The sequence below is a fragment of the Geotrypetes seraphini genome, chromosome 3 (assembly GCF_902459505.1).
Source record: "Geotrypetes seraphini chromosome 3, aGeoSer1.1, whole genome shotgun sequence".
In the NCBI taxonomy this organism is placed as follows: domain Eukaryota; kingdom Metazoa; phylum Chordata; class Amphibia; order Gymnophiona; family Dermophiidae; genus Geotrypetes; species Geotrypetes seraphini.
The window spans coordinates 125,649,378-125,676,031 of NC_047086.1; the positions used below are offsets into that span (position 1 = coordinate 125,649,378).

General features: G+C 43.6%; 1 protein-coding gene across 3 annotated transcripts in view; it reads left to right on the forward strand.

Annotated features, from left to right (window-relative positions):
- The window catches only part of KIF13B (kinesin family member 13B), a 485,412-nt gene that overhangs the window by 242,239 nt on the left and 216,519 nt on the right, over window positions 1-26,654 (forward strand). For all 3 annotated transcript variants that reach the window (XM_033935468.1, XM_033935467.1, XM_033935469.1), the window contains exons 18-21: window positions 3,220-3,382; window positions 13,037-13,183; window positions 20,861-21,010; window positions 24,652-24,780. In XM_033935468.1, coding sequence (XP_033791359.1) covers window positions 3,220-3,382; window positions 13,037-13,183; window positions 20,861-21,010; window positions 24,652-24,780 — 589 coding nt within the window. The remainder of the gene's footprint in view (window positions 1-3,219; window positions 3,383-13,036; window positions 13,184-20,860; window positions 21,011-24,651; window positions 24,781-26,654) is intronic.

Here is a 26,654-nt window from a genome sequence, read left to right on the forward strand (position 1 = left end):
TCCTGCTACGTTCTGCCCCTGCTCTGACATCAGGGCAGGATCGCAGCAGAGAGAACGTGCCACTGAAGACTACGGGCAGCTGCAGGGATCGCTATAACACCAGCGAGCCTGCAAGCTGACCTAATAGTATAAAGGAGGTAAGAGTGGGGAAGCTGGGGGCGGCAAGAGCGGGCAAGCTGGGGGAGGCCTTTCTGACCGATCCTCCCACACGGGGGAAGGGTCGGCCATTGAATCAGGAGGCCAATTTTTTTTAATTGAATCGATTCGAATCGGTGAATCGATTCGAATTGTGAATCAGGCAGCACTAGTTCTAACTGTCTTTTAGGAAATGGCCAATCGCAGACCAGGTGTAGATTGCAGAAATGCAGTAGTTTTAGCTGATAGTATGAATGTCATGGATGTTTTAGAAACCTTCATAGAATTGATAGAAAATTGAGCATTCTACTTGTGTTCTTTACCTTTGACATTGATAGGAATCATATACTGAATCTATATTTTGAAATAGGTCAGAATTATTTTAGGAAAATAGTGTGGGGGGTTTCTGGTCTTAGCAAGGAAACTCAGGAATGGCGAAAAACCAGTTTCAGGATAATGGTGTGGATTTTTTGGTTTTTTTAAAAATTTCCTGTTTAAATTAATAATAGATATATTTTATATTTTTGTAATCCCTCCAAAACAGCCTATTGATGTGAAACTATTGTTAATTTGTTGATGCCAATGTTCTATCTATTGTAGCTCACTGACAATAGTCAGCCCAACTCTTTTGTAAACCACATAGAACCGAAAGGCTTTGGCGGTATATAAATAAAAATTTGTTATGTTATATTTTCTCTAATCTCAAGCAACTTCAAGCATTTCTTGATGATAAATTTCTTTTCCAAATTGTTACTGCACTTAGCTAGGGTTTTAGGGCCACTTAAAGCACGCTAATATAATCACGTATGAAGACATTTCTTGTGTATAATAAGATTAAGAACATAAGAAGTTGCCTCCACTGGGTCAGACCGAGGTCCATCTCGCTCCCGCGGCGGCCCATCAGGTCTGCGACCTGTGAAGTGGTTTCTGACCACTTCTATAACCTACCTCAAGTTCTATCTGTACCCCTCTATCCCTTTATCCTCCAGGAACCTATCCAAACCCTTCTTGAACCCCTGTAAAGAGTTCTGGCCTATCACTTCCTCCAGAAGTGCGTTCCATGTGTCCACCACCCTCTGTGTAAAAAAGAATTTTCTAGCATTTGTTCTAAACCTGTCCCCTTTCAATTTCTCCGAGTGACCCCTAGTGCTTGTGGCTCCCCACAGTTTGAAGAATCTGTCCTTATTCACTCTCTCTATGCCCTTAAGGATTTTGAAGGTTTCTATCATGTCCCCTCTAAGTCTCCTCTTCTCCAGGGAGAACAGCCCCAGCATTTTTAACCTGTCAGCGTATGGAAAATTTTCCATACCTTTTATCAGCTTAGTCGCCCTCCTCTGCACTCCCTCGAGTACCGCCATGTCCTTCTTGAGGTACGGCGACCAGTATTGAACACAGTACTCCAGGTGCGGGCGCACCATTGCGCGATACAGCGGCATGATGACTTCCTTCGTCCGGGTTGTGATACCCTTTTTGATGATGCCCAGCATTCTGTTTGCTTTCTTTGAGGCTGTCGCACATTGCACCGATGGTTTCAGTGATGTGTCGACCATCACCCCCAGGTCCCTTTCCAGGTTACTCACCCTTAGCAGTGTTCCCCCCATTTTGTAGTTGAACATCGGGTTCTTTTTCCCTACATGCATGACCTTGCATTTCTCTACGTTAAAACTCATTTGCCACTTTTTTGCCCAGTCTTCCAGTCTCGTTAGGTCACTTTGCAGGTCTTCACAGTCTTCCGTGTTTCTAACCCTGCTGCAAAGTTTGGTGTCATCAGCAAATTTGATAACCTCACATTTTGTCCCCATCTCCAGATCGTTAATAAATATATTGAACAGATTGAGAATTTACTTTCTTTTTCTTGTATATTATTACTTTCTAGATTTCTGGGGTCTTTTCTTTTGGAAGCAAGGGGGCAGAAGAGATTAACCCTTTTTTTTTTTAACTTTATTGATTTTCAAACTTTGACAGTGCAATACAATTAATTGAACAAAAATACTACATAAAACGCACTATTAATTACAAAAATAATATATAAAACAATCATTTTCTCCCACCCTCCTCCCAATTATTATGTGATTACATTATTATAAATAAGTAATTTTAATCCTCAAAATATATTTCCTCCCCCCCCCTGGATGTGTAAGGAAAAACTAAGATAAGGAGAGATACATGACCATTATTGCATTAACACTAATTTTCAATTAACTTTTTTATTTCTTTTGGAAAGTGTTTTTCTTTCTACACTGCTTTGTTTTCTGTAACAAGTAGTATTTGAATTGTTTATTATTATGACTATATCAATAAAGTTTTAAAAATGGCCCAGGCAAAATGTATAATGTGGTTTGAATAGGTTTGAGGCCCTTTTGTCTAATATTGGGAATGAGTTAGTACAGCCTGATGAGTTTGTTTTGAATATAGAGCAGGGTATGTATAGAGCTGGGGAAATGGGGCCGTTACACTATATGGTTTGTTTTTGCTAACATTCTAGGAAAAATTATTTGAAAAAAGTGGTTCATTAATATATTAGCTGATATTATGAAACATTATTATTTTTATGTGAATTGCATATTAGTAATTTATGCCTGTTGTATCAATGCCGCAGTAAAATAAAAAATAAATCTGAGGACTGACCTTGGATAGTTGCAAATCAAGGCTCACAGCACTGTATCACAATGGAAGCCAGTTCTGTGGAGCTGGGAGGATAAAGGAGTAAGAAGAAATTGCTGGGCCAAAATATTAAACAAATACATTGTAGAATAAAGGAGGATGTGGTAAACATTTTTAGTATTTTGCCAGGTATCCCATAAGGGCCTAGGATATAACATTTTTTGAAGGTAAGGATCTTATCTAATTCTTAATTTTAGCACAATTGGGTAAAAGCCCAACAGAAAAGGCTGTGATTTTGGGGGAAGGGGGGTTTCCCTTTTCTCACAGGAAGCTAAGTCTATGTGGAAAGCAAGCTATACAGCAAAATATTTCAAATGTCCAACTTTTAGGTTCTGTACAGTTGCATTCTCCCTGTATTTGCCTGGAACTTAAGACTGTTTCTCATACAGATTGGCAAATTTGTTTGTTCTTATGCCCTAGGGAGGCCATGTTGAACCACAGCCTGATGAAACTCAGGGAGCAGATTGTGAAAGCAAATCTTTATGTTCAAGAAGCTAGCTTCATTGCTGAAGAGATGGATAAGAGAACAGAATACAAGGTCACCTTACAGATTCCAGCATCTAGCCTCAATGCTAACAGAAAGGTAAACAATGGGTAGAGAAAATTTTTGCATGCATAGTTGATCTAAGATCTACTTGTTAAACTGCTGTAATGTGGTCTATTCAAAAGAAGATGGTGTATAGTTAAGTACAAAAGTTCCTGTAATACCAAGTTTAATCTTCTTTTTCAAAACTAGTCTTCAGTACCATAATCGGCCAAAAACTAACACACTCTTTAAATGTTCATAATACAAATTTTGTTATATGAATAAACTGTTAGAATCCAAAATGAAGTGTCAACAAAAAAAAACACACCATATAGTCTAAAAAATGAAATTAACTTACCTAAATTTGAATGTGAATAGGGATCCCTGTTTTGCCTACATTTTATTTTCCATGTTTGCCTTTCACTGCTTTTTCAGTGCCTCGTGTCCCAGCCTGTTTTATCTTGGGGAAATCGTCATTTAATTTCACTGTGGCTAATGTTTTCTCGGTGACTTTAAAAAATGTGGGCAATATGGCAAGACCATGTCTAGAGCAGATACTTATAACTGATACTTTTGTAGTGTAATTCACCTTCAGAATGCCAGAGAGAACATTATCCCAGGACAAGCAGGCAGCATATTCCCACGTATAGATGTCACCGACGAAGCCCTGCTACGGACCACTTTAAAAGTGCATCGCCACTTTAAGTCTTTAGAAAATTTGCAATAGTCCGAATCTCACATGCACGAGTGCCTTCCCGCCCAACATAGGGCATGCGGTCCCTCAGTTTCTTAGTTTCCGCGGAGCTAAGAAGACGCGTTTTTCAACAGCTGTTGAAAATTTTTTCATTCGATGCCTTCCCGCACTCGCGGATTTCTGACTTTTCAGTCAGTTTTCTCTTTTCTTTTTCGTTCCTTTATTATTTTGTAAAAATAAAAAAGGGTGAAATATTTTCGTTTTTTCACTTTTGCGGGTTCGGCCCAGTGTGGCCTTTTCATCCACCTTGGCCTCCAGATTCGATTTAGCTGAGGCCATTTTTCCATCAATGTCCCGGCTACAGACGGGTTTTAAAAAGTATGGACGCTGTGCTCAGCCCATATCTTTCACTGATCCACATCGCTGGTGCCTTCAGTACTTGGGGCCTGAGCACTATCCAGAGACTTGTTCCTGCTGCTCGTCGCTTCAGAAAAGGACACTTAAGAATCACCTCACCCAGCAGCGACTCCTTTTTGGCGTCAGTATAGAGGGAGATTCGACTTAAGTCTTGGCGTCAGTGGCACAGTCTAAATTGACGCCGCAACTTGGGAGAGCCATCTTCGGTGTCGCAAGCAGTGGGTAAGCCGACTAAGAAGTCTTTTCCCACCTGGCTAAGAGCCTTCCTCTACCCCTTCAGGCCCTCAGGTCACTGCAGCAGTGAATCAAGTCCTGTCGACCTCGAGGCGCCCCAAAAAATGCTTTTATTTCGGTGAGTGCCTTGACCACAGCCTCCTCATCGCCAGAGCCTAGAGCGGCACCGAAGGTACCAGCTAAAAAGCCAGCGGTACCTGTGCTTTCTCTTAAGCAGCAGAGTAGAGAATTGCTGCAGGAGGAATTAAAGGAGCAGTTTCAGCTGCTTATGCCGTTTCCCATGTCGACATCAACTCCTCCGGTGCTGGTTCAGTCTGAACCATCGACACCGGTTGCACCTGCCCAACAGTCTCCAGTGGCAGCGTGTACGCTGGAGCAGGAACCGACTTCAAAGACTTCTCGACATCGATCATCTTCCGCATAAACGTCACCTGAGACGGTGTCGGTGCAGTCTGGAAAGGCTCTGCGAAAGTCAAAGCATCTGGAGCCTTCGGTACCATCTACTCGACACTGACCCCAAACTACTAGAGATTTGGATCTGGGGGGATTCTGAACAGGAGCTCCTCTCTGAAGATGAGGATTCCTCAGAGGATAATTCTCTTCTCAAGAGGCTCCTCTACCATCTGAAAAGTTGACTTTTGATAAGTTTCTCAGGGAGATGTCTGAAACTTTATCCATCCCCTTAGAAGCTGATTCTAAAAAATCAAAGCAATTCCTGGATGCCTTGGACTATGATCAGCCACCCAAGGAACTCCTCAAGCTTCCCCTCCATGATATCCTGCGCAAGTTAGACTCCCTTTATAAAATGGTTCCTATCCCTGGCTTTGATAAACCTCAGCTTCCACATGAGTCTCTCCTAGTGGAGTCAACATTAAAGAAGTCTTTGGGGTCAAGTGTTTATGCCTCTGTACCTCCTGGCAGAGAGGGCAAAGCTATGGACCAGTTTGGCAAACGTCTATATCAAAATGCAATGTTAACCAACCGGTCTGGCAGCTATAATTTTCATTTTTCATTCTATATGAGACATTTTGTGAAACAAGTTGCTATGTTTCAAAAATATCTCCCGGAACATAAGCTACCTGCTTTTCAGCACTTCATCACCGACTTGCTTCAGCTCCGCAAGTATATGGTCAGATCCACTTATGACACCTTCGAGCTCACCTCACGTGCTGCAGCTTCTTACGTCATTATTAGGTAACTTCTCGTCTGTAACCCGTATATACTGATATTCTCCACTGTATCCTGTTATCACTTGATTCTCTGATATGTAATTCTTATAATTGAATCCTCTACCACACCATGTAAAGTACATGAATCACTGTTATGTAATTTCTCTAGATAATCTGTTATGTAATTTCTCTAGATAATCTTTGTTACGCAATTCTCTCGGTAATGTCCAGATCTCTTATAATTTGTAATCCGCCTAGAACCGCAAGGCACAGGCGGAATAGAAATCACTAATGTAATGTAATGTAATATGCGGCGTCTAGCTTGGCTTCGGGTGTTGGAGCTAGACGTAAATCATCAAGACTGGCTGGCAAATGCACCTTGTCTGGGGGACGAGCTTTTTGGTGCCTCCATGGATACGGCTACCCAGAAGTTGTCTGCCCATGAGACCAGGTGGGACACTCTGGTCAAGTCCAAGAAAAAGCCTCCACCTTCTCGTTCCTTTAGGCCACAATCATTATATCAATAATGCTTTGCTGCAAAGCCTATGGCCCAGCCTCAGTCTCAGCCCAGGTGACAGAGACAACACCAACAACCACATCAGCAACCTCAAAAGCAACAGTCTGCCCTTCAGAAACCATCCCAGCCTTTTTGACGTGTTCATTCAGAGCATAGCCAATGTCACCATTCTACAGACCTTTCCTTAGCCCATCGGAGGTCGTCTTCAATTCTTCATAAATTGCTGGGAGCTCATAACATCAGATCTCTGGGTCCTCAACATCATTCGTCAGGGTTATACTCTTAATTTGCAAACCCTGCCTCCAGACCATCTTCCAAAAGAGTCTGTTTTGGACCCTGCACAGTCCTCCCTTCTTCTGCAGGAGGTTCAATCCTTTCTCCTGCTGAATGCTATCGAGGAAGTTCCTCTTTTTCAGCAGCAACAGGGATTCTACTCCCGTTACTTCTTAGTTCCCAAGAAGACCGGAGGACTGAGACCCATCTTGGATCCCAGAGCTCTCAACAAATTTCTAGTCAAGGAGAAATTTCGAATGCTCTCTCTTGCCCTGCTTTATCTTCTCAATCAGAACGACTGGCTATGCTCTCTGGATCTCAAGGAAGCCTACACACATATTCCAATTCATCTGGCTTCCAGGAAGTACCTCCATTTCCAAATTACCAGTACAAAGTTCTTCCCTTTGGCCTGGCATCTTCTCCCATGCTCTTCACGAAGTGCCTCATTGTGGCGGCCACATCTCTGATCACATGGCCTCCAAGTCTTTCCTTACCTGGTCGACTTGTTGATCAAGGCTGTTTCATCTCAGGAAGTGGTCCAAGCAACATCTCAGACCATTTCTTTTCTTCAGATACTAGGATTCAAAGTCAACTTCCCCAAATCACATCTCATTCCGACTCAACGTCTGCAGTTCATTAGGGCATACCTAAACACCACTCTCATGAGAGCATTTCTCCCTCCAGATCGCCTTCAGACTCTCATATGTCTGTGTTAGCAACTGCTTCCTCTTCAAACCATCTCTGCCAGACACATGATGGTTCTTCTAGGCCACTTGGCTTCCACTGTCCATGTAACACCACTGGCAAGGCTGCATCTTCACACTCCTCCTTGCTTCCCAGTGGTCTCAAGCGATGGATCGTCTATCACAACATATATCTGTGACCTCATCTCTTCTGCAGTCGCTTCAATGTTGGATGACCTCATCCAATCTCTCCAGAGGTCTCTTTTTTCACTTGCCCCCTCATCACAAGGTCATCATGACAAACACATCCCTGTATGCCTGGGGGCTCATATGGACAATCTTCAGACTTGGGGTCTTTGGACCGCCAGAGAACAGAAATTTCACATCATTTTCCTGGATCTCAGAGCAATGTTTTATGCCCTCAAGGCTTTTCATCATATCCTCTGCCCTCAAGTCCTCTTCCTTTGCACAATCAAGTAGCAATGTACTACATAAACAAGCAAGGAGGCCCACCGTTTCGAAGAGGCAGGCCTGCTGGCAAGAAGGAGTGGGCATCCTTCTTGCCAGCTTCTACAATGCGATATGGAGGAGGGGCTGGGGGGGTTCTGAGCTGACCCTCCCCAGCTCACCAGGGCTATCTTTTGGGGTCTTGTTGGTGGAGGGTAGGGTGAGTGCTTGAGGAGTGTGGTATGGGGGAGGATCCAGGTGGCCTGGATGCACAACCAGGTGGCTGAGGCAGGAAAGAGTGGGCATCCCTCCTGTCTCTCTGGCTGCTTTGCGGGGATGGTGTAGGTAGATTTATGGTTGTACTAATTATCATAACATAAACAAGTCACGTGTTTCTTAGTTTTCTAGGGGAAGCCATAAACTCCTTACCCAAGGTTTGTTATTTTGCCAGTTTATACTAAGAATAGAGACCAAGGCTATATGAAGTATTTTATTAGAAATATAAAAATATAATTCACAAGCCAGCATTAAATAATAATTATTGTTCACAAAATATCCGAATACATATATGAAACTCAGTACATAATAATCACACCACACTTGCTAGATAAATGAGTAAAACTAATTCTTACACAATAAATAATTCCTTATAATAATAATTCCTGATTAGCAGCAACTAAAAAAATAGCTTATCACCAAGAGTAACTACAAATCCTTATCCTATACAACAATGGAATACTTTTATCTAGCCCCAGCTGATAAGATAGATAATTTCCTTATCTCACCATCCGATTAGGCCTTAGCCCGGGAGACGGAATTAGTCTTCTCCTCAGCACGAAAGATATGAATTCCCTTGGTACAGAACGAGAGTCTGTCAGCCACTGGAACAGCTGTATATTAGGTTGGCAGCTAAGGTTTCCTTTATGCGATGGTCAAATCACTCAGTCCTCCATAGCCCCAGGTACGTTAGATAGATTGTGAGCCCACCGGGACAGATAGGGAAAATGCTTGAGTACCTGATTGTAAAAACTGCTTAGATAACCTTGATAGGCGGTATATAAAAATCCTAATAAACTTGAAACTTGAATCCAGATCTGTATAAAAGTCTGGTTTCTCTCTCTCAGGCAGAGAGTCACAAGAGGTAACTTTTCATGTCTTAATTATTATAGAAGATGTGCAAAGAAACCTATGATAAGATGCAAGTTCCATTACATCCTAGCACAGACTAATCAATTAATTGGGCACCTTCTTGGTTCTCATCAGATGACCTCTCAGGACAAATCCAGAAACAGAACTTAGATGAATAGTCTTTCTGTGTAAAATCTTGCACAGGCTGTGAAACAGAGGCACCTTCGTTAGATAAGAACAGCACAGGAGCAATGCCTCCCCCAAGATTCACACAGGCTGAACATGTAGGCATAGCTGGATGTCCTTGACTAGAATACAGTTCTGGTACATACCCAGAATGCATCGGCAGGCATGGTTCAGGCTGGAAAGATTTCTGGCAGACAATGATTCAGGGTGTATGACGTCAGAGAGGCCTAACCTTCAGGTGTGAATAAGGAAACACCTCTACAATGTCCATCTTCCTCGGGAGGTGGGGGGCGGTCGAGGACCCACACTCATCATTGGAGGGGGGCGCTCAGCTCAACTTTTTTTTTTAACAGAGCAAAAAAGATGATACTAATACAACTTGACCTCTCTGCAGCATTTGACCTAGTAGACCACACCTTATTACTACAGATACTCGACGCCATAGGGATCTCAGGCAAGGTCTACAATTGGTTACAAGGGTTCCTCAAATCAAGAACCTATAGGGTAAAATACAATGACACCAAATCAGAGCCATGGGCAAACCCCTGCGGAGTACCACAAGGATCACCTCTCTCACCTACACTCTTCAACCTCTTTATCTCCTCCTTAGGAGCCACCTTAGATAAACTAAACGTCACATCCTTCAGCTACGCAGACGACATCACCATACTCCTCCCCTTCGACCCGTTAGAGCCCACCACCACAGAAAAGCTGGAAACAACCTTAGATACAGTAGAAAAATGGATGATGGATCACAAACTAAAACTAAACCCAGAAAAAACAAAATTCCTCCTGCTTGAAAAGGCCAAAACCCCTACCATCACAGAACTGATAATCAAAAACACCAAATACCCAATACAACTCGAACTAAAACTACTAGGAATTACCATAGACAGATGTTGCACAATGCACTCCCAAATCAACAAGACAACACAGAAAGCCTTCCTAACTATGAGAAACCTACGCAAAATCAGAAAATTCTTCAACCAAACACAATTCAGACTAATAGTACAATCCTTAGTACTAGGCCTACTGGACTATTGCAACTCCCTATATCTCCCTTGTCCAGCCTCTATGATAAAGCAACTTCAGACCATACAAAACACCGCCCTCAGACTAATCTACTCACTTAGAAAATATGATCACATAACAGCTGCCTTCTTAGACTCCCACTGGCTACCCTTACAAGCACGAATTCAATTCAAATTCTACTGCCTATTATTCAAAGCTTTACACGGCTCTTCCCCATCCTACTTAACCAACCGCTTAAACCAGGTCTCCTCAAAAAGACACAGAAGAACCCCTAACCCTTTCACCTTCCCCCCTTTCAAGGGCACACATCGCAAGAAAATGTTCGATAACCTTCTGGCAACCCAAGCAGCAAAACTCAACCAATCTGTCACCAACCTGCTGACAACATCGGACAACTTCAAGACGTTCCGCAAAGAAATCAAAACCCTGCTCTTCAAAAAATTCATCCAAAAACCCTAACCCCCTTACCTACCACCAACTCACTTCACCAACCTCTCACCTTCATCCAGAAAATTCCAGTTACCCAAAAAAAAAAAAAATAAAAAATTGCATCCTCACTGGAAAATGTCCAGTAATCTCCTCTGAAATGTTTACATCTCTGGAAATGTCCAGACAATTCTTTTGTAATCCGCCTTGAACTGCAAGGTATAGGCGGAATAGAAATCCGTAATGTAATGTAATGTAATATTGTGCTTGTGTAACAAATGCACAGCACAATATTTGTGCCCATTTTTTAAAAAAAGGTATGGTATGTTATAAATATATTAATTTGGGGGCTGAACTATGTGTAGGACAGGTAAGTGATCTTGAACAGTCACTTTTTTCAGATCGCTAAAAGTGATCACTTTTTCTTTTTTTTGCCTCGGGAAGCCATATTAGTGCATCAATTGCTCTGCTAGCTTACATGGCATTTCAATATTAATGAACTTATTTGCATGGTCAGATCAGAGAATAAGCAATTGTGCACAAAGCCATGCTGTGAGCCATTTTGTGCATCAGGTCGGCAAATCCGATCGTCGCTAAACCAGTCAAAACCAGTTTAGCAACGATCATTAGATGATCGCTGATTTTAGTGCATCTGGGCCTGAGAGAGTGAGTATTTGTGTTTGTATACAGCTAATCTGAGCTCCCTACTCCAACCCATCCCTAATTTACTGAGGCACATGGTCGGGTTGGGCCCATGTGCCTCAGGCCCCGCCCCCAGGAGGGACCTAAGGCTCCCGGGCCTATTCTGATTGGCCCAGGCGCCTTAGGCCCCACCAGTAGGCGGAGCTTTGGGACGGATGGGCCAATCCGGCCTCATTCCGTCGATGGCTGCCTGCCGGACAGGCGGGTTTGGCTCCCGTCTGTCCGGCCAACTACAGAAAGGTACGGGGAAGGGGGTTGGGGGTGTCGTGGGGGTCGGCCAGGGGGGTCGCGGGTCGGCTGGGGGTCGGTCGGAGGTTCTTGGGGGGGGGGGCGGTCGTTGGGGGGAGGGGGGGTTTGCGTCGAGGGCAGGAGGGCCTGGGATCCCTCCTGCCCGTAATGTAGTGCAGGGTGGGGTTAGGGGGTCGCCGTGGCCAGGAGGACTTGGGCTCCCTCCTGGCCCGATATTGTCGGGGAGTTGGGGAATCGGCGGGGCAAGAGGGCTTGGGCTCCCTTTTGCCCCGATCGTGTCGGGGAATCGGCGGGGCAAGAGGGCTTGAGCTCCCTCTTGCCCCGATCGTGTCGGGGAGTCGGGGGGGCAAGAGGGCTTGAGCTCCCTCTTGCCCCGATCGTGTCGGGGAGTCGGGGGGGGCAAGAGGGCTTGAGCTCCCTCTTGCCCCGATCGTGTCGGGGAGTCGGGGGGGCAAGAGGGAACCAGGCGGAGAGAGGGCAGTTAAGCGCAGTGCCTGCGCGGAAGGATGCAGCTCGGGCGACTTCGTTGTGTGAAACGAAGTTCGTTGTACGGATCAAGACATAAAGTTCGTTGTGCGCAGCGTTCGCTGTGCGAGGCGTCCGTTATGCGAGGCACCACTGTATTTTCTACACTGGCAGTAGCAATCACATCGCTAATTAGTCATGGCAACACAGTTCTATATTCCCATGATTGCTCTCAACTACAGAATTTCATCAGAAGAGCTCTGTTGTTTGTTTTTTGTTTGTTTTTTGTATTGCCTCTTTTTGTTCACACTTATTTTAGGCAGCAAAACAAAATAGTTATCTGCATTTGTTTGCAAAGCCATGCAACACCATGATATGATCTTTATCCTTCAACATTAACCATTCACAGGAGGGTCTAAAACCTTTACTTAAAGCTACTCTATTCCAAACAGGATTTGTTAACATTTTTAAATGCTACTTAACGTAACTGTATTATGCAGACTAGTCTTTCATCTGATTGGTTGCTGGTTCTTTCCCTCTACACCTGCAATGAAGCTCAAAAATTAAGCCTGTGTTTTAACTGACTCTGCCTTTTTGAAACTGCATTTGTACACTGTCAAAATGTCTTTGAGGCCAAACCGTGGCCAGAGTGCAGTGCACTGTCAAATAGGAGACCTGATTTTAAGTCTCCTGATTGGCAGAGCCTGATTGGCTTGCAGGTGTATCACCTGGAGTCTTGGAGGGGAGAGGATGTATTCATGTCATAGCAGTGAATGTCCTGGATGACCTTTTCAACCATTGTCTAGTGAGGTTGCCTTCAAGTTTTCATAGGGGTGGGGGTAGAAGAAGGAATAAGAAGCATGGAACTAAAATAAAATTGGCATTCAGTAACTAGTGTTTGCCTTACATTGATGGATCAGTAATGATGCCTTTCATCAATAACTCAGTCCAAGATTTGCTTTAATTTTTTTCATGGCTCCTGCCACTCTATAAAAAATAACATTGAGTTAAGAATTACATTTCTTAGGGTGCAACATTTAAAGATTTTATCTTGTGTTTTTTTGTGTGTGTGTTTTGTTTTTTTTACAGCGAGGAGCGGTGCTTAGTGAACCTGCCATCCAGGTACGCAGGAAAGGAAAGGGAAAACAGATTTGGTCTCTGGAGAAGCTGGAAAACAGACTGGTGGATATGAGAGACCTTTACCAGGAGTGGAAGAACTGTGAGGAAGACACTCCAGTATGTAACCTCGGAGAATCTATATTAGCTCAGATCAAATGAAATGTGGATCTAGATTAATTAGTGCTGAGAAGTACTTCTTAAGTAATACAGTATTCTCAGAGTACAGGGATGCAACTTTGAAGCTTAGGGTTTCCAACTGCCTAAACTGGCCTTGATAGATTTGAGCTCTTGCTATATGTGAGGTGGGAATAGTATACAGGCAAGGATGCAACATAGTACTGAAAAATCATAAGCAATTTAAGTTTGTCTTTACATTAAGCAGAAAAGGATTATACCATAAAATCAAACTTCATTTTCCTGTAAGGTAGGGGGCATCTCATGGAACACATGAGCATATTATAAATCATAGATGTACTGTATATAAACTGATCCGAATATAAACCAAAGTAACATTTTCCCCCCCCCAAAAAAGGAGGAAAAAAGGTTAACTTCAATATAAACCAAGGTTAGAAATTTGGGTTATATGAGTTTTGTTTGTCAGTTGGGGCTGTTTTGAGTCCAAAAAAGGTGAAGGAGAGCCAACAAATATTTTCCTCCATAGGGCCACAACACCAACCATTCTGGACTTCTATCCCCACCAGAACAGCTGGCCTCAATCACACATGCAGAAAGCAGAAAAAAACCCTTTTCAAATACAAGCCCACAAGCTAAAAGTACTATTGTACAAAAACGAAACCCTAATATGCCAGACTCTGCACACAGTACACCACAAAAGAAATAGAAAGAAATGCATTTCTTCCTGAACAGTCCAAATATGAAAACAATAGATGTAGATTTTCAAAATTGACATATTCCAATCACTAAATTGAAAATTAAATTGACATTTTAATCACTAAATTAAAAATATTTTTCCTGTCTTATTTGGCAATTTTATTTTTCTGATCATCTTGTCCTTCTTTGCTCTTGACTCTTAATTCCAAGGCTTCCTTATCCATTTACTGTTTCTTTCCCCTCCTTCACCTCTTGCACTACATCCATCTTTAACACTGATTTTCATTTCAGTTTTCTTCCATTTTTCTTTTCTGCTTCCATCTCAAATCTATCTTTCAAACTCTTCCCCTCCATCCATGTGCACCTTCTCCCCTACCCCCTTTCTGCTTCCTTCCATCCATCCATGTGCACCTTCTCTTCCCCTTCCCTCCATCCATGTGCACCATTTCTTCCCCTTCCCTCCATCCATCCATTTACCCCTGTTTCTCTTTTCTCTGCCCCTCCAATTCTGCATCTCTCCCTTCTTCCTTCCTCCCCACCCCCAATTCTACCAAATATTCTCCCCCACTTATTTTTGAGACAGACACGGAGATTATGGTGTTAGTTTTGAAATGGGGAATGCTCCTTGAAACAGCTTAAAATGCGAAACGCTGAATTCATGTCGGAGCCCCATTCAGTATATCGATAAAAGAATCAGATAAGTTTATCCTAAATTATACTATTTATTTAAAATTTTGGGGAAAAAAAATTAAAATGCATAGAGGCCGATGAGGAGGCTGGCTGCTGGTATGTTCAAGTTTTACATGAATTATGGGACTTGAATGCAGCCGCTGAGGCTAATAATGAAATCAAATTTTAGTGAATGACGATGGGAAAATTGTAGGTTATAAAAGAGATAAGACTGCTAAATTTAATATGAAATTTCTGTGAAATAATGAAATAATATTATGAATAACCAAAGATAATAGAGTGTGGTATTGAGTAATATTGAAAAGAGGCATGTTTAACACAAACCATGTTGTATGCAAATGAACAAGGTGCATGAAGTTTCACAGTTAAGTTCAGATTGTTACTGTTTTATGATCCCCTTCCCTGTATCCATGCATTTTCATATACCCACTGCCACTGGTCGTGAAGATCATGATAAAGTGTATTATATACTGAAACCACATATTTATCAGTTATTGATCCATTGTCTGAAAGACATTCCCAGTAGTCAGATAATATTATATAAATTTGTAAGCTTTATTAAAGACAAAAAAGAAAAGTGCAAAAACCACACTTATTTAAAGTGCGCATAAACTGTATGCTGACGAAGATCAGGAAATCGCATAAATTCAACTTTTAATTCAGTTTCTTGCACATGGTTTTGAAAGTCTGGTCATTGTTTGCCAAAATAGCTTGTGGATAAGTGTACTGTCTGCCTGATGAAGTGGTCATAGGTGCATTAAGGCCTGCAATAATATGCTGTTCAGGGATCCAGCATATGTCTTTGCGGGGAGGCTAGTGAAATGACCATGCAGGATCTTGTGGATGCAAAAAATTAATCAGGGTGTCACATTCGTCCATTGAAATTCCGCATACATGACCAATCCACCAAGAATTGTCATATATGCAAGCTAAGTATTGTCTGGGTTGAAAGCTGGATGCTTGAAAGGTAGGGACATGTTCAGGATCTGTATCAGACTCTAAGACATTGGCAATGAATGAGCTAATGTCACTTGAAATTTTGCTAAGGCAGAGTCTAGCAGTGCCTATGGGCTTAAGAACATAAGAATTGCCGCTGCTAGGTCAGACCAGTGGTCCATCGTGCCAAGCAGTCTGCTGACGTGGCAGCCCTTAGATCAAAGAACAGTGCCCTATTTGAGTTTAGCCTTACTTGTGTATGTAATGTTCCAGTAGGAACTTATCCAACCTTGTCTTGAATCCCTGAAGGATGCTTTCCCCTATAATATCCTCCGGAAAAGCATTCCAGATTTCTACCACTCTCTGGGTAAAGAAGAACTTCCTTAAGTTTGTATGGAATCTTTTCCCTTCTAACTTTAGCAAGTGCCCTTTTGTTCTCTCCACCTTGGAGAGGGTGAACAATCTCTCTTTCTCTTCTAAGTCAATTCCCTTCAATATCTTGAATGTTTCGATCATGTCCCCTCTGTCTTCTCTTCTCAAGGGAGAAGAGGCCCAGTTTCTCTAGCCTCTCATTGTACGGCAACTGCCCCAGTTCCTTAACCATTTTTGTCGCTCTTCTCTGGACCCTTTCGAGTAGTACTATGTCCTTTTTCATGTACGGCGACCAGTGTTTGGATTCCAGGTGGGGGCATACCATGGCCCGGTATAACGGCATGATAACCTTTTCAGATCTGTTTGTGATCCCCTTCTTAATCATTCCTAGCATTCTGTTTGCCCTTTTCGCCGCCTCCGCCATGCATTGCACGGACGGTTTCATTGACTTGTCTACAAGTACTCCCAAGTCTCTTTCCTGGGGGCTCTCTCCGAGTATACCTCCGGACATTTTGTATTCTTGCTTATGATTTTTTGTACCGACATTCATCACCTTGCACTTATCCACGTTGAACCTTGTTTGCCATTTCACGACCCATTCCTCAAACGTATTTATGGATCTTTGTAGGGCTTTGCAATCCTTCTGTGTCCTCACTACTCAGAATAACTGTATCATCCGCAAATTTAATCACCTCACTCGTCATGCCAGTTTCTAGGTCATTTATAAATATGTTGAAGAGCACAGGCCCGAGCACCGAACCCTGTGGCACTCCATTTGTGACGCTTTTCTAGTCCGAGTATTGTCCATTCACCCCCACTCTCCATTTCCTATTGGCCAACCAGTTTTTAATCCACGTGAGTATATCACCTTTGATTGCATGGCTTGCAATTTTTCAAAGTAGGCGTTCATGCAGAACCTTGTCAAATGCCTTCTGAAAATCTAGATGTCGATGTCGACCGGGTCACCCTTCTTTATTTGCCCATTTACTCCTTCGAAGAAGTGCAGTAAGTTTGTCAAGCAAGATCTTCCTTTGCTGAAGCTGTGCTGGCTGGTCCTCAACAGTTTGTGTCCGTCAAGGTGATCGATGATGTGGTCCTTTATCAACACCTCTACTGTCTTTTCCGGTGATTTCCTCTTGTTCCAGCCACTGTGTGGCCCATACTAAACCTTTGCTCCTGAGCAGGTCTTATTACTTCAATATCTTCCTTAGCAATGAAGAAAAATTTGATTCCCAAGACAGATTTATTGCAGAATTCAAATAGATCCCTTGGTGTCAAAATTTGGTTATTGAGAGGGCGTTGTAAGCTGGCATGGGCAGCTAAACGCTTGGCTGTTCCCCCAATCCCATCACATGGAGATTTGCCATGGCTGGTTCCAAAGAAGTTCCTCTCAGCAGTAATTTGAAAGTCAGTATCATGGCTGCAAAGGTTAATGAAATTCTTGAAGTTTTTATATTGCGCAGCAGAACCATCACTAAAGTAGTGAATATGGCTTAAGACAGGCAAGACTTCCTTCAGAGGCAGAATAAGCTTCCTCAAAAATGCATAAACAGCAATAGTATTGTGACACAAGTAGTCACTGATCATGCATTTGCATAGGCTTTGGATATCAGGATTGCAGAAGTAGACAACGATGGGGTGTAATGTTGCTTGGCTATTTTCCCAGTTAAACCCCTCTACTGCATCCTGAACGATGAAGGAATAATTTTCAACGAAGTCCATCAAAACAATAACATGCCCCTCCTTTATATTTGCTTTCAGTTCCTTCAGATAAGCACTTTGGTACTTGGAAATAAAATAGTGGTTGGCCAAATTAGAAATTTTTCCAATTAATTCGGAAGTGAAGTCCTCTATGGATAACGGTCGTGTTTCCAGTGTATCCCGATCAATATGAATCCACTGCATAAATTCAGTGATATCATCTGGATCATGTTCACCAAAGAACTCAGTAAAATATTCCTCCAGAAGGATCTGCCCAGGACATCTTGTAGTCATCTGGAACTGCAATTGCTGAAAGCATAAGTTTCAACATTCTGGTGGATTGTGCAGACACAGACTGAATGAGTCCCTGATGAACTGACTGTGACACACCACTTTGGCCAAAGCTCACAGAACTTTGAGAACCCGATTTCAGGCCCATGCTGACTACGATAAGTGGTGTACAGTTCCTTCAGATTGCATAATAGCAATCTTTACTGCTTTTGTACTTTTTCACCAATGATCCAAACAGAGATAATCTTTTTTGCCTGGGCAAATTCTAGAGATTTCATTGCCTTCATAAAAATCCAGGACTTTCTGTGTAATCTGCTGAGCAAGCACTTTTCCTTTCTTTGTTTCTGGAACAGCAAGAATGCCACCCTGCTGTTTCAGCTTCCTGGTCTTTTTAGCCAATCTTGTTGAAACACCAAATTCCCCAAAGCAGTTTTCTCAATAGTCCAGCTGTGTGGAGCAAGAGTGAGAAATCATATTTTCTCTTTATTACTAGGTAGTTCCAACTTCTGCTTCAGTTCAGTCAATAGAAGGTCAATATTCAGAACACATTTTACATTGGCCACTTTGATATCAGCTGGAGTTAAGTCACCAATAACTGCAATTTAGTCTGCAATTGCATTAAGAGCTTCAGAGAGTTTGCATTTAGCATAACTTAAGGAATTTTGCTTGCTAATCCATTGAATCTTTAGAGGAGAGATTCCTAGTGGTGAAAAGCTGGCATTGAGGTTTTCAGATGCATTGGTAGGGTCATCACTGTCAGAATCAGACTTAGGGCTACTTAGATCTTGCAGTTTGACACGCAAGTCTTGCCTGCATCTTGGGCAAAGCTTTTGGCTTGGTTTAAACTCGTGCTTTGTGATAGCTTTTAAATGATCAGCCGCAGGAAGATCAATTGTGCATAGACCTTTGATATTGCTATGATTTTTATTTTCTGAACAGATTACAGCAGTTTTTCTATAAAAATTCAAACTTTGTCAGAATCAAGGCTTCATGATGAGTACAGATATTAGATTCCACGGATAAAATAGAAAGTTCAGAGCGTCTTTTAATTAATTCTTGGCAAGGCAAAGAGAAATCAGAAATAAGCTTCAAGCAGATTTCTCCAGAATAGAAGGTAGATGGTTTTTGGCACTCAGAATTATCATAGATTTCAATACTGAAGGGATCTAGCTTATTATTAGACTCCATAAGATAAGAGTCACCTAAAAATACAGAATAAAAGTAAGGTGAAAAATATCAGTGAGAACACAATGAAAATAGAGCAAAGAAAGTTGTACGTGTCAGCAAGTGCAGAGTAAGTTTCCAAAATCCACACAGGCATAGCCTAGTTAACTGCATAGAAAAAATAGAAGGAAAGCAATATGCCAAAAGCAAGCTTTGTCAAATAATGAAGTCATATGGTGTTATAAGGTCATGATGAACCTTAAAGCCAGACTTGTTCATCCATTCACTGTGCTGTGATAGTTGCAAGTCAGAACATGTTCAGAAAAGCTGCAGACATACTACTACAGCTATGCATACATTCTTGTGAATCACATGATTATGCGTTTGGGCTTGCACGCAGTAAGTAGTTTGTGCAAGCCAATGCATGTGTTGACTGTCATCTTGCAAAAGTGACAGTAAGTTTGTCAAACGCTGAGCATAGTATGAGACAAGTACTTGTGGCTGGCAAAGCTTGGTTATGAGTTTTCAGATCAATATAGTTCCACTGCACATTCACAATGAAGTGCCAATGATCCTTCAACATAACATGTTTACGCAAGCAAGTAATGCTTATCAATAAACCATCAATTCTCACAAAGAAAGGTCGGGTCCAAGATGAAACAGGATAGCTTCTGTAGCAAAAAAAACATGCTCTTTCAAATGATATATAAAAAAAAAAAAGAACCTACACATTAGAGATATTTGAATCTGAAAAACAGTGAAAATTTGCAAAAATTGCATAAAGCCATATTTTTGGGATGGTCATATCTTCAGCTTCACTTGCCTATGAAAGCTCATATTACAAATCTTGGAAGTACCTCATGGTACGTGTCTGCTGGTAAAGTTGTACCCTCAGCTCACTGACCTACCAGCAGCTGTATGGAGCCAAACTGTGCTAAAAATTTTCATTTGTGAATTTTTTTGCCTACTTTGCTGACCTGTAGAAATGGAAGCACGTTCACAAAAAAATTTCAAACTTGGCATAGAAACTTGCCCCAAGGTGTTGTACCAAACTGCAAAATTTCAGACTCCTAGGTAGTTTCCTTCTGCCGCAGTGCTTAAGCAAGTTAGGCGTTTTAGGTCACATGAGGCATGGAAGTGGATCGATTGCTTTTGTTCAACCACCCTAGCTCCTGACCAAATTGAGATAGATCCAAAAAATTGTGCAGAATTTCATTTGAGACCCTAGACAACACCCCTGTAAAAATTTGGTTGGATTTCAAGGGGTTCGAGCATGGGCGGTTTTCAGTATTGGTCCACTTGACATGAAATGACCCAAAAGGAAAAACAAACAGGCCTCCAGGTGATTTCACATACTGCAAAACATAAAATAGCACAGCGACAGGTTCTGCTTTCCTCCCCTCTTAAAGTCAATCAATTTGTACCTTTGCTTAATCTTTGTAAACTGCATAGAACTTCACGGTATTGCGATATATAAGCTGTTATTATTATTATGACATGAGAATTTATTACAGCTGTCTATCTTGAAAAGAGAATATTCCATTTTATTCTTTTTAATTACATGCAATTAAAGGGTAAGCATTTTCAAAAGATCTAATAAAGTCCCATTTTTAATGCAGAATTAACATATGACATCTTATCATTATTTCTACAGCAGAAAATCACTTGTGAGAAAGCAGGAGTGATGTCGGTGATGCAATGGGCCATTCTGTAATGAGGATATTTAGGATTTAGTGATACTCTAAATTCAAATGTTGTGTTCAAGTGGAAATCATGTTATGCTCAGTTTTCTTCATATTTGCCTTTAAGGTAACAAGATCATATTTCAAGCGTGCAGATCCATTCTATGATGAGCAGGAGAACCACAGTCTCATAGGCGTGGCCAATGTTTTTCTGGAATCACTTTTCTATGATGTTAAACTGCAGTATGGTGTCCCAATCATCAACCAGAAAGGAGAGGTAGGTGACATTTTCCATACATATAGAAGGTGGTTTTAGAAGGATTAGATATCATTTATACATGTAAACAAAACAACTAATTTACACACTCAAATGGTTATATACATGTAAGTAGCAATTTTAGAAAATCATCAAATGTGTAAATCTGTGGAAAGCGTAGATTTGAAGGGGGCATGTATTACCGTATTTTCGCGGATATAACGCGCACCATTGTAAAACGCGCACAGGGGTATAGCGCGCAGAAATCACGATGATATGTACAAAAACTTTTCTATACCGCGCTCAGGCATATAACGCGCATGCTGCCCGACTCTCCTCTGGCCACCCCGACTCTCCTTTCGCTCTCCCCGACTCTCCTCTGGCCACCCCGACTCTCCTTTCGCCCTCCCCGACTCTCATCTGGTTGCCCCGACTCACCCTGACTTTCGGTGCACTGCCCCGACTCTCCTCTGGTTGCCCCGACTCACCCTGACTTTCGGTGCACTGCCCCGACTCTCCTCTGGTTGCCCCGACTCACCGTTCACCCGCCCTGACTTTCGGTGCACTGCCCCGCCTCTCCGTGCCTGTCCCCCTTGAAGTCCTGTCCCCCCTTGAAGGTCTGCCTGTCCCCCCTTGAAGGTCTGCCTGTCCCCCCTTGAAGTCCTGTCCCCCTTGAAGGTCTGCCTGTCCCCCTTGAAGATCTGCCTGTCCCCCCTTGAAGTCCTGTCCCCATCCTGAAAGCCTGATGCCCCCCCTCGACGTCCGATTCTTCTCCCCCCTCGGCAGGACCACTCGCACCCCCACCCCGAAGGACCGCCGACTCCCCGACAATATTGGGCCAGGAGGGAGCCCAAATCCTCCTGGCCACGGCGACCCCCTAACCCCACCCCGCACTACATTACGGGCAGGAGGGATCCCAGGCCCTCCTGCCCTCGACGCAAACCCCCTCCCCCCAACGACCGCCCCCCCCAAGAACCTCCGCCCGTCCCCCAGCCGACCCGCGACCCCCCTGGCCGACCCCCACGACACCCCCACCCGCCTTCCCCGTACTTTGTGTAGTTGGGCCAGAAGGGAGCCCAAACCCTCCTGGCCACGGCGACCCCCTAACCCCACCCCGCACTACATTACGGGCAGGAGGGATCCCAGGCCCTCCTGCCCTCGACGCAAACCCCCCTCCCTCCAACGACCGCCCCCCCCCAAGAACCTCCGACCGACCCGCGACCCCCCTGGCCGACCCCCCCACCCCCCTTCCCCGTACCTTTGGAAGTTGGCCGGACAGACGGGAGCCAAACCCGCCTGTCCGGCAGGCAGCCAACGAAGGAATGAGGCCGGATTGGCCCATCCGTCCTAAAGCTCCGCCTACTGGTGGGGCCTAAGGCGCGTGGGCCAATCAGAATAGGCCCTGGAGCCTTAGGTCCCACCTGGGGGCGCGGCCTGAGACACATGGTCGGGTTTGGCCCATGTGCCTCAGGCCGCGCCCCCAGGTGGGACCTAAGGCTCCAGGGCCTATTCTGATTGGCCTTAGGTCCCACCTGGGGGCGCGGCCTGAGATACATGGTCGGGTTTGGCCCATGTGCCTCAGGCCGCGCCCCCAGGTGGGACCTAAGGCTCCAGGGCCTATTCTGATTGGCCCACGCGCCTTAGGCCCCACCAGTAGGCGGAGCTTTAGGACGGATGGGCCAATCCGGCCTCATTCCTTCGTTGGCTGCCTGCCGGACAGGCGGGTTTGGCTCCCGTCTGTCCGGCCAACTTCCAAAGGTACGGGGAAGGGGGGTGGGGGGGTCGGCCAGGGGGGTCGCGGGTCGGTCGGAGGTTCTTGGGGGGGGCGGTCGTTGGAGGGAGGGGGGTTTGCGTCGAGGGCAGGAGGGCCTGGGATCCCTCCTGCCCGTAATGTAGTGCGGGGTGGGGTTAGGGGGTCGCCGTGGCCAGGAGGGTTTGGGCTCCCTTCTGGCCCAACTACACAAAGTACGGGGAAGGCGGGTGGGGGTGTCGTGGGGGTCGGCCAGGGGGGTCGCGGGTCGGCTGGGGGACGGGCGGAGGTTCTTGGGGGGGGGCGGTCGTTGGGGGGAGGGGGTTTGCGTCGAGGGCAGGAGGGCCTGGGATCCCTCCTGCCCGTAATGTAGTGCGGGGTGGGGTTAGGGGGTCGCCGTGGCCAGGAGGGTTTGGGCTCCCTCCTGGCCCGATATTGTTGGGGAGTCGGCGGTCCTTCGGGGTGAGGGTGCGAGTGGTCCTGCCGGGGGGGGGATGTATCGGACGTCGGGGAGTCGGCCGGGCAAGAGGGCTTGGGCTCCCTCTTGCTCCGATCGTGGATGCGGGTGGGAGCGCGTGCGAGCGGTCGTTCGGGGTGGGGGTGCGAGCGGTCCTGCTGGGGGGGTGAATCGGGCGTCGGGCGGGGTGGGAACTATGTTTAAAAACTTTTGTATACCGCGCTCAGGCATATAACGCGCGAGGGGTATGCGCGGTACGTAAAATCACGTATAACGCGCGCGTTATATCCGCGAAAATACGGTACTTATTTTGAATTACTTATTTTGCACTCTTCAAAAAATTTCCCCCAAATTTCCACATCTGCATTTATATCTTTTCAGAGTTGCATTTAACTAGTTTGCATGTGGGGAAATTATGCCTACTGCTTTGGTTTTTAATCCCACCTCAGTCAGCAACAGTTTTGGTTCTTCTCGAACATGCAGTTTTGCAAAGTCTGCTACTCACATGTAAGTGCTGACACTTAACATAGGAATAGCAAAATCCACCATTTACATGGACAAAGCCCCTTCTCTTTTTTGAACTTTTTTTTTGTAAAATAACTGTTCCTACTGTATGTGCTGCCAATCACATGTGTGTTTCTTGTGGCCTCTTCTGTAGTTTATGAAAGGCTCTAAGAACCTATACAAAATAGGGTTGAAACTGGATTAAACATTTACAGTATAGAAATAAGGTTAATAAACACAAAACAAACATTTATCTTCTTATTTAGTTTTGTCTTTATTAGCTTTTATTTCTATATTTTTCAAATGACCTAACATGCCAATCACACTCATTTATCTAAATAATTATCAGTATTTTTGTGCCCTTATTGGTCCTAGCACCAGGAGTTACTGGGGCTGGAAGGAGTATATGCTGCACAACCTCTGATTTGGGAGTTATGTGTAGTTCTTCACACCTGCTTCTTAAAGGACCCTTAACCAGATGTGTTAAAACTATGAGCACAATCAAATGTGGTTCTTTGAGACTGACTGACAAGAGATTATCATGGTTTTTGAGTGAAGTCAAACTGCTATATCATTGGTCAGGTCTAATGCATTTCTAAATACTGGCATGCACTCAATATCTTTAGCTGATAGAATACATGAATAATTAATATGAATAATTATTGCCATAAATAGTGATGTAAATTTCAGTGCTTTAGCCGCTCCCCCTCCCCCCCCACACACAAAAATAATAATCCTTAGAAATCACAAAAATTTCCTTTTGTATATGTCAAGTCTGTTTAAAACAAGTGCAAAAATATATAAATGATCCCTCTCAACAAGGGTTCAGCTAGTTTCACTTAAAGAACATAGAGAAACATGTACAGTATTTGTTTTTGTTTAATTGAAACTTAAAAGTGGATAAAGGTTTTATTCTTGTTGAATTGATTTTTTTTTTTGTGTTGAATATAGATCTCAGGGCGTCTACACATAGAGGTGTTGCGGGTGAGTGGGGACATTGGGGAGAGGATTGCCGGAGGTGACGACGCACCAGATGGTGGTAGTGAGACTGAAATACAAGAGAACAGATTAATCTGTATGGTAGGTTATCTGCATGTGCTTAAAATTAAGGACAGGGAGCATGTGAAGACACAGACAAGCAAGGATAGTGAAGAAATAGTAGACATGGGCTGGGCGGTATTCAGCTTGCAGAGGTTAGCAGTTTTAAAGTTGTAGACTTCTATGGGCTGTATTACACCGAGATAGTCAATGCTGGGCCATGTCTAAACACTAGCAATGACTATCCAGTTTTCTGGCAGACCCAAAAGTTACATGGATACCAGCCAATATTTGGTGCCTGCATCCACATACCTAACCGAGCAGAGATAGGACTGCACAAAAAGCAGTTGATTAGGTATGTGGTCTGTAGCACTGAATATTGTGGGTGCCCACATAATTTCCATTTCCACTCTGACTCCATCCCTGGACTGCCTCGGCACTACATAAACAGTATTGTGGTGGCCGTACTGGATTTTCAGTGGCATGAGTGTTTTAGTGCCCCCCCCCCCCCAATCAACAAATGGCATGCTCAGGATTGTTTAAGCAGGCAAGAGCTTTTCCTGTTCACACAAACTATGCAGAATATTGACTCCTAAGAACAATATTATCATAGATGTTTGCATGGTGTGGGTGTGGACCCCCAGGTCCTGTTCTTTGCACTGGCATTGACCTCACCAAATTATTCCTCTCATCCATTGGCTTACCATTTCTGCAGTCTTGATATGTTTCTCTCTCCCTTCCCTTTATTCCTACAGTTCAGTATCTCACTCTCCAACCCCCTTCTCCCACAATCTTCCGAACTTTCTTTGCACAGCAGGAGCAGCACTAAAGGCACAATGTGTCCAGCCATCTGGGTGCCTTGGAGAAGTGATCTAATACAACCTGGGAAAAGGGGGCCAGAGCTTACTCTTCACCAACAAAAAGACATTCTGCTGCCCCTGTGCAGCTTGCAAATTAATTTTTTAAACAAAATGTGAGCCTGCATTCTTAGTTTATTTAACATCAGCAGTAAGTGACTTTAGAGGGGCATACAGGTGGTGATAATATTTGAATTTGGTATTTTAGTAGCTTTGGTTGAAAGCTGAGAGCCAGCAAATAAATGAAAACTTCCCAAACTAGCACTGAGTAGTTTTTAGTGTGCATAAATCATTTCCTAAAATCCATGAATGCATACAGAAATGTACAAATGGAAAAAACTAAGAACCATTTTTATTTGTTTACATTTTTCAAACAAAAGGTAAAAACTTGAGAGTGGGTTTTCCCCTTCATTTGGGCCCAAGGTGCTTTCTGCACCATGCTTACACCATGTCAGTTTTGCTCGAATGCTGAACTATATAGATACTATTCCACATATGGCAGTATAATTTTTCCACCATTAGAATACCCTTATGTATATTCAAGTTTAAATCCAATTTTAAAGGATCCTCAGCGGCACCACTTGGAACTCAATAGTATTTCATTGTTCCAAGCTTTATGTGTCAACTCGTCATCGGGTCCTAATTATTCTATCCAATTTTAACAATTATTCTTCACTTCTGCATATTATCAAACACTTTCAAAATTCAAATATTTTTATAAGCTATCACTTAGCTTTTAGGTGTGATCTTCGGCTAGGGCAGTGATTCCCAACCCTGTCCTGGAGGAACACCAGGCCAATCGGGTTTTCAGGCTAGCCCTAATGAATATGCATGAGAGAGATTTGCATATGATGGAAGTGATAGGCATGCAAATTTGCTTCATGCATATTCATTAGGGCTAGCCTGAAAACCCAATTGGCCTGGTGTTCCTCCAGGACAGGGTTGGGAACCACTGGGCTAGGGGAATGTCATACCGACATGTTTCGCTGTGTAGCTTTATCAAGGAATATCCCCCCAATAATAAGCCGTCAGCCCTTATGACCACTAAGTCTTTAGGTC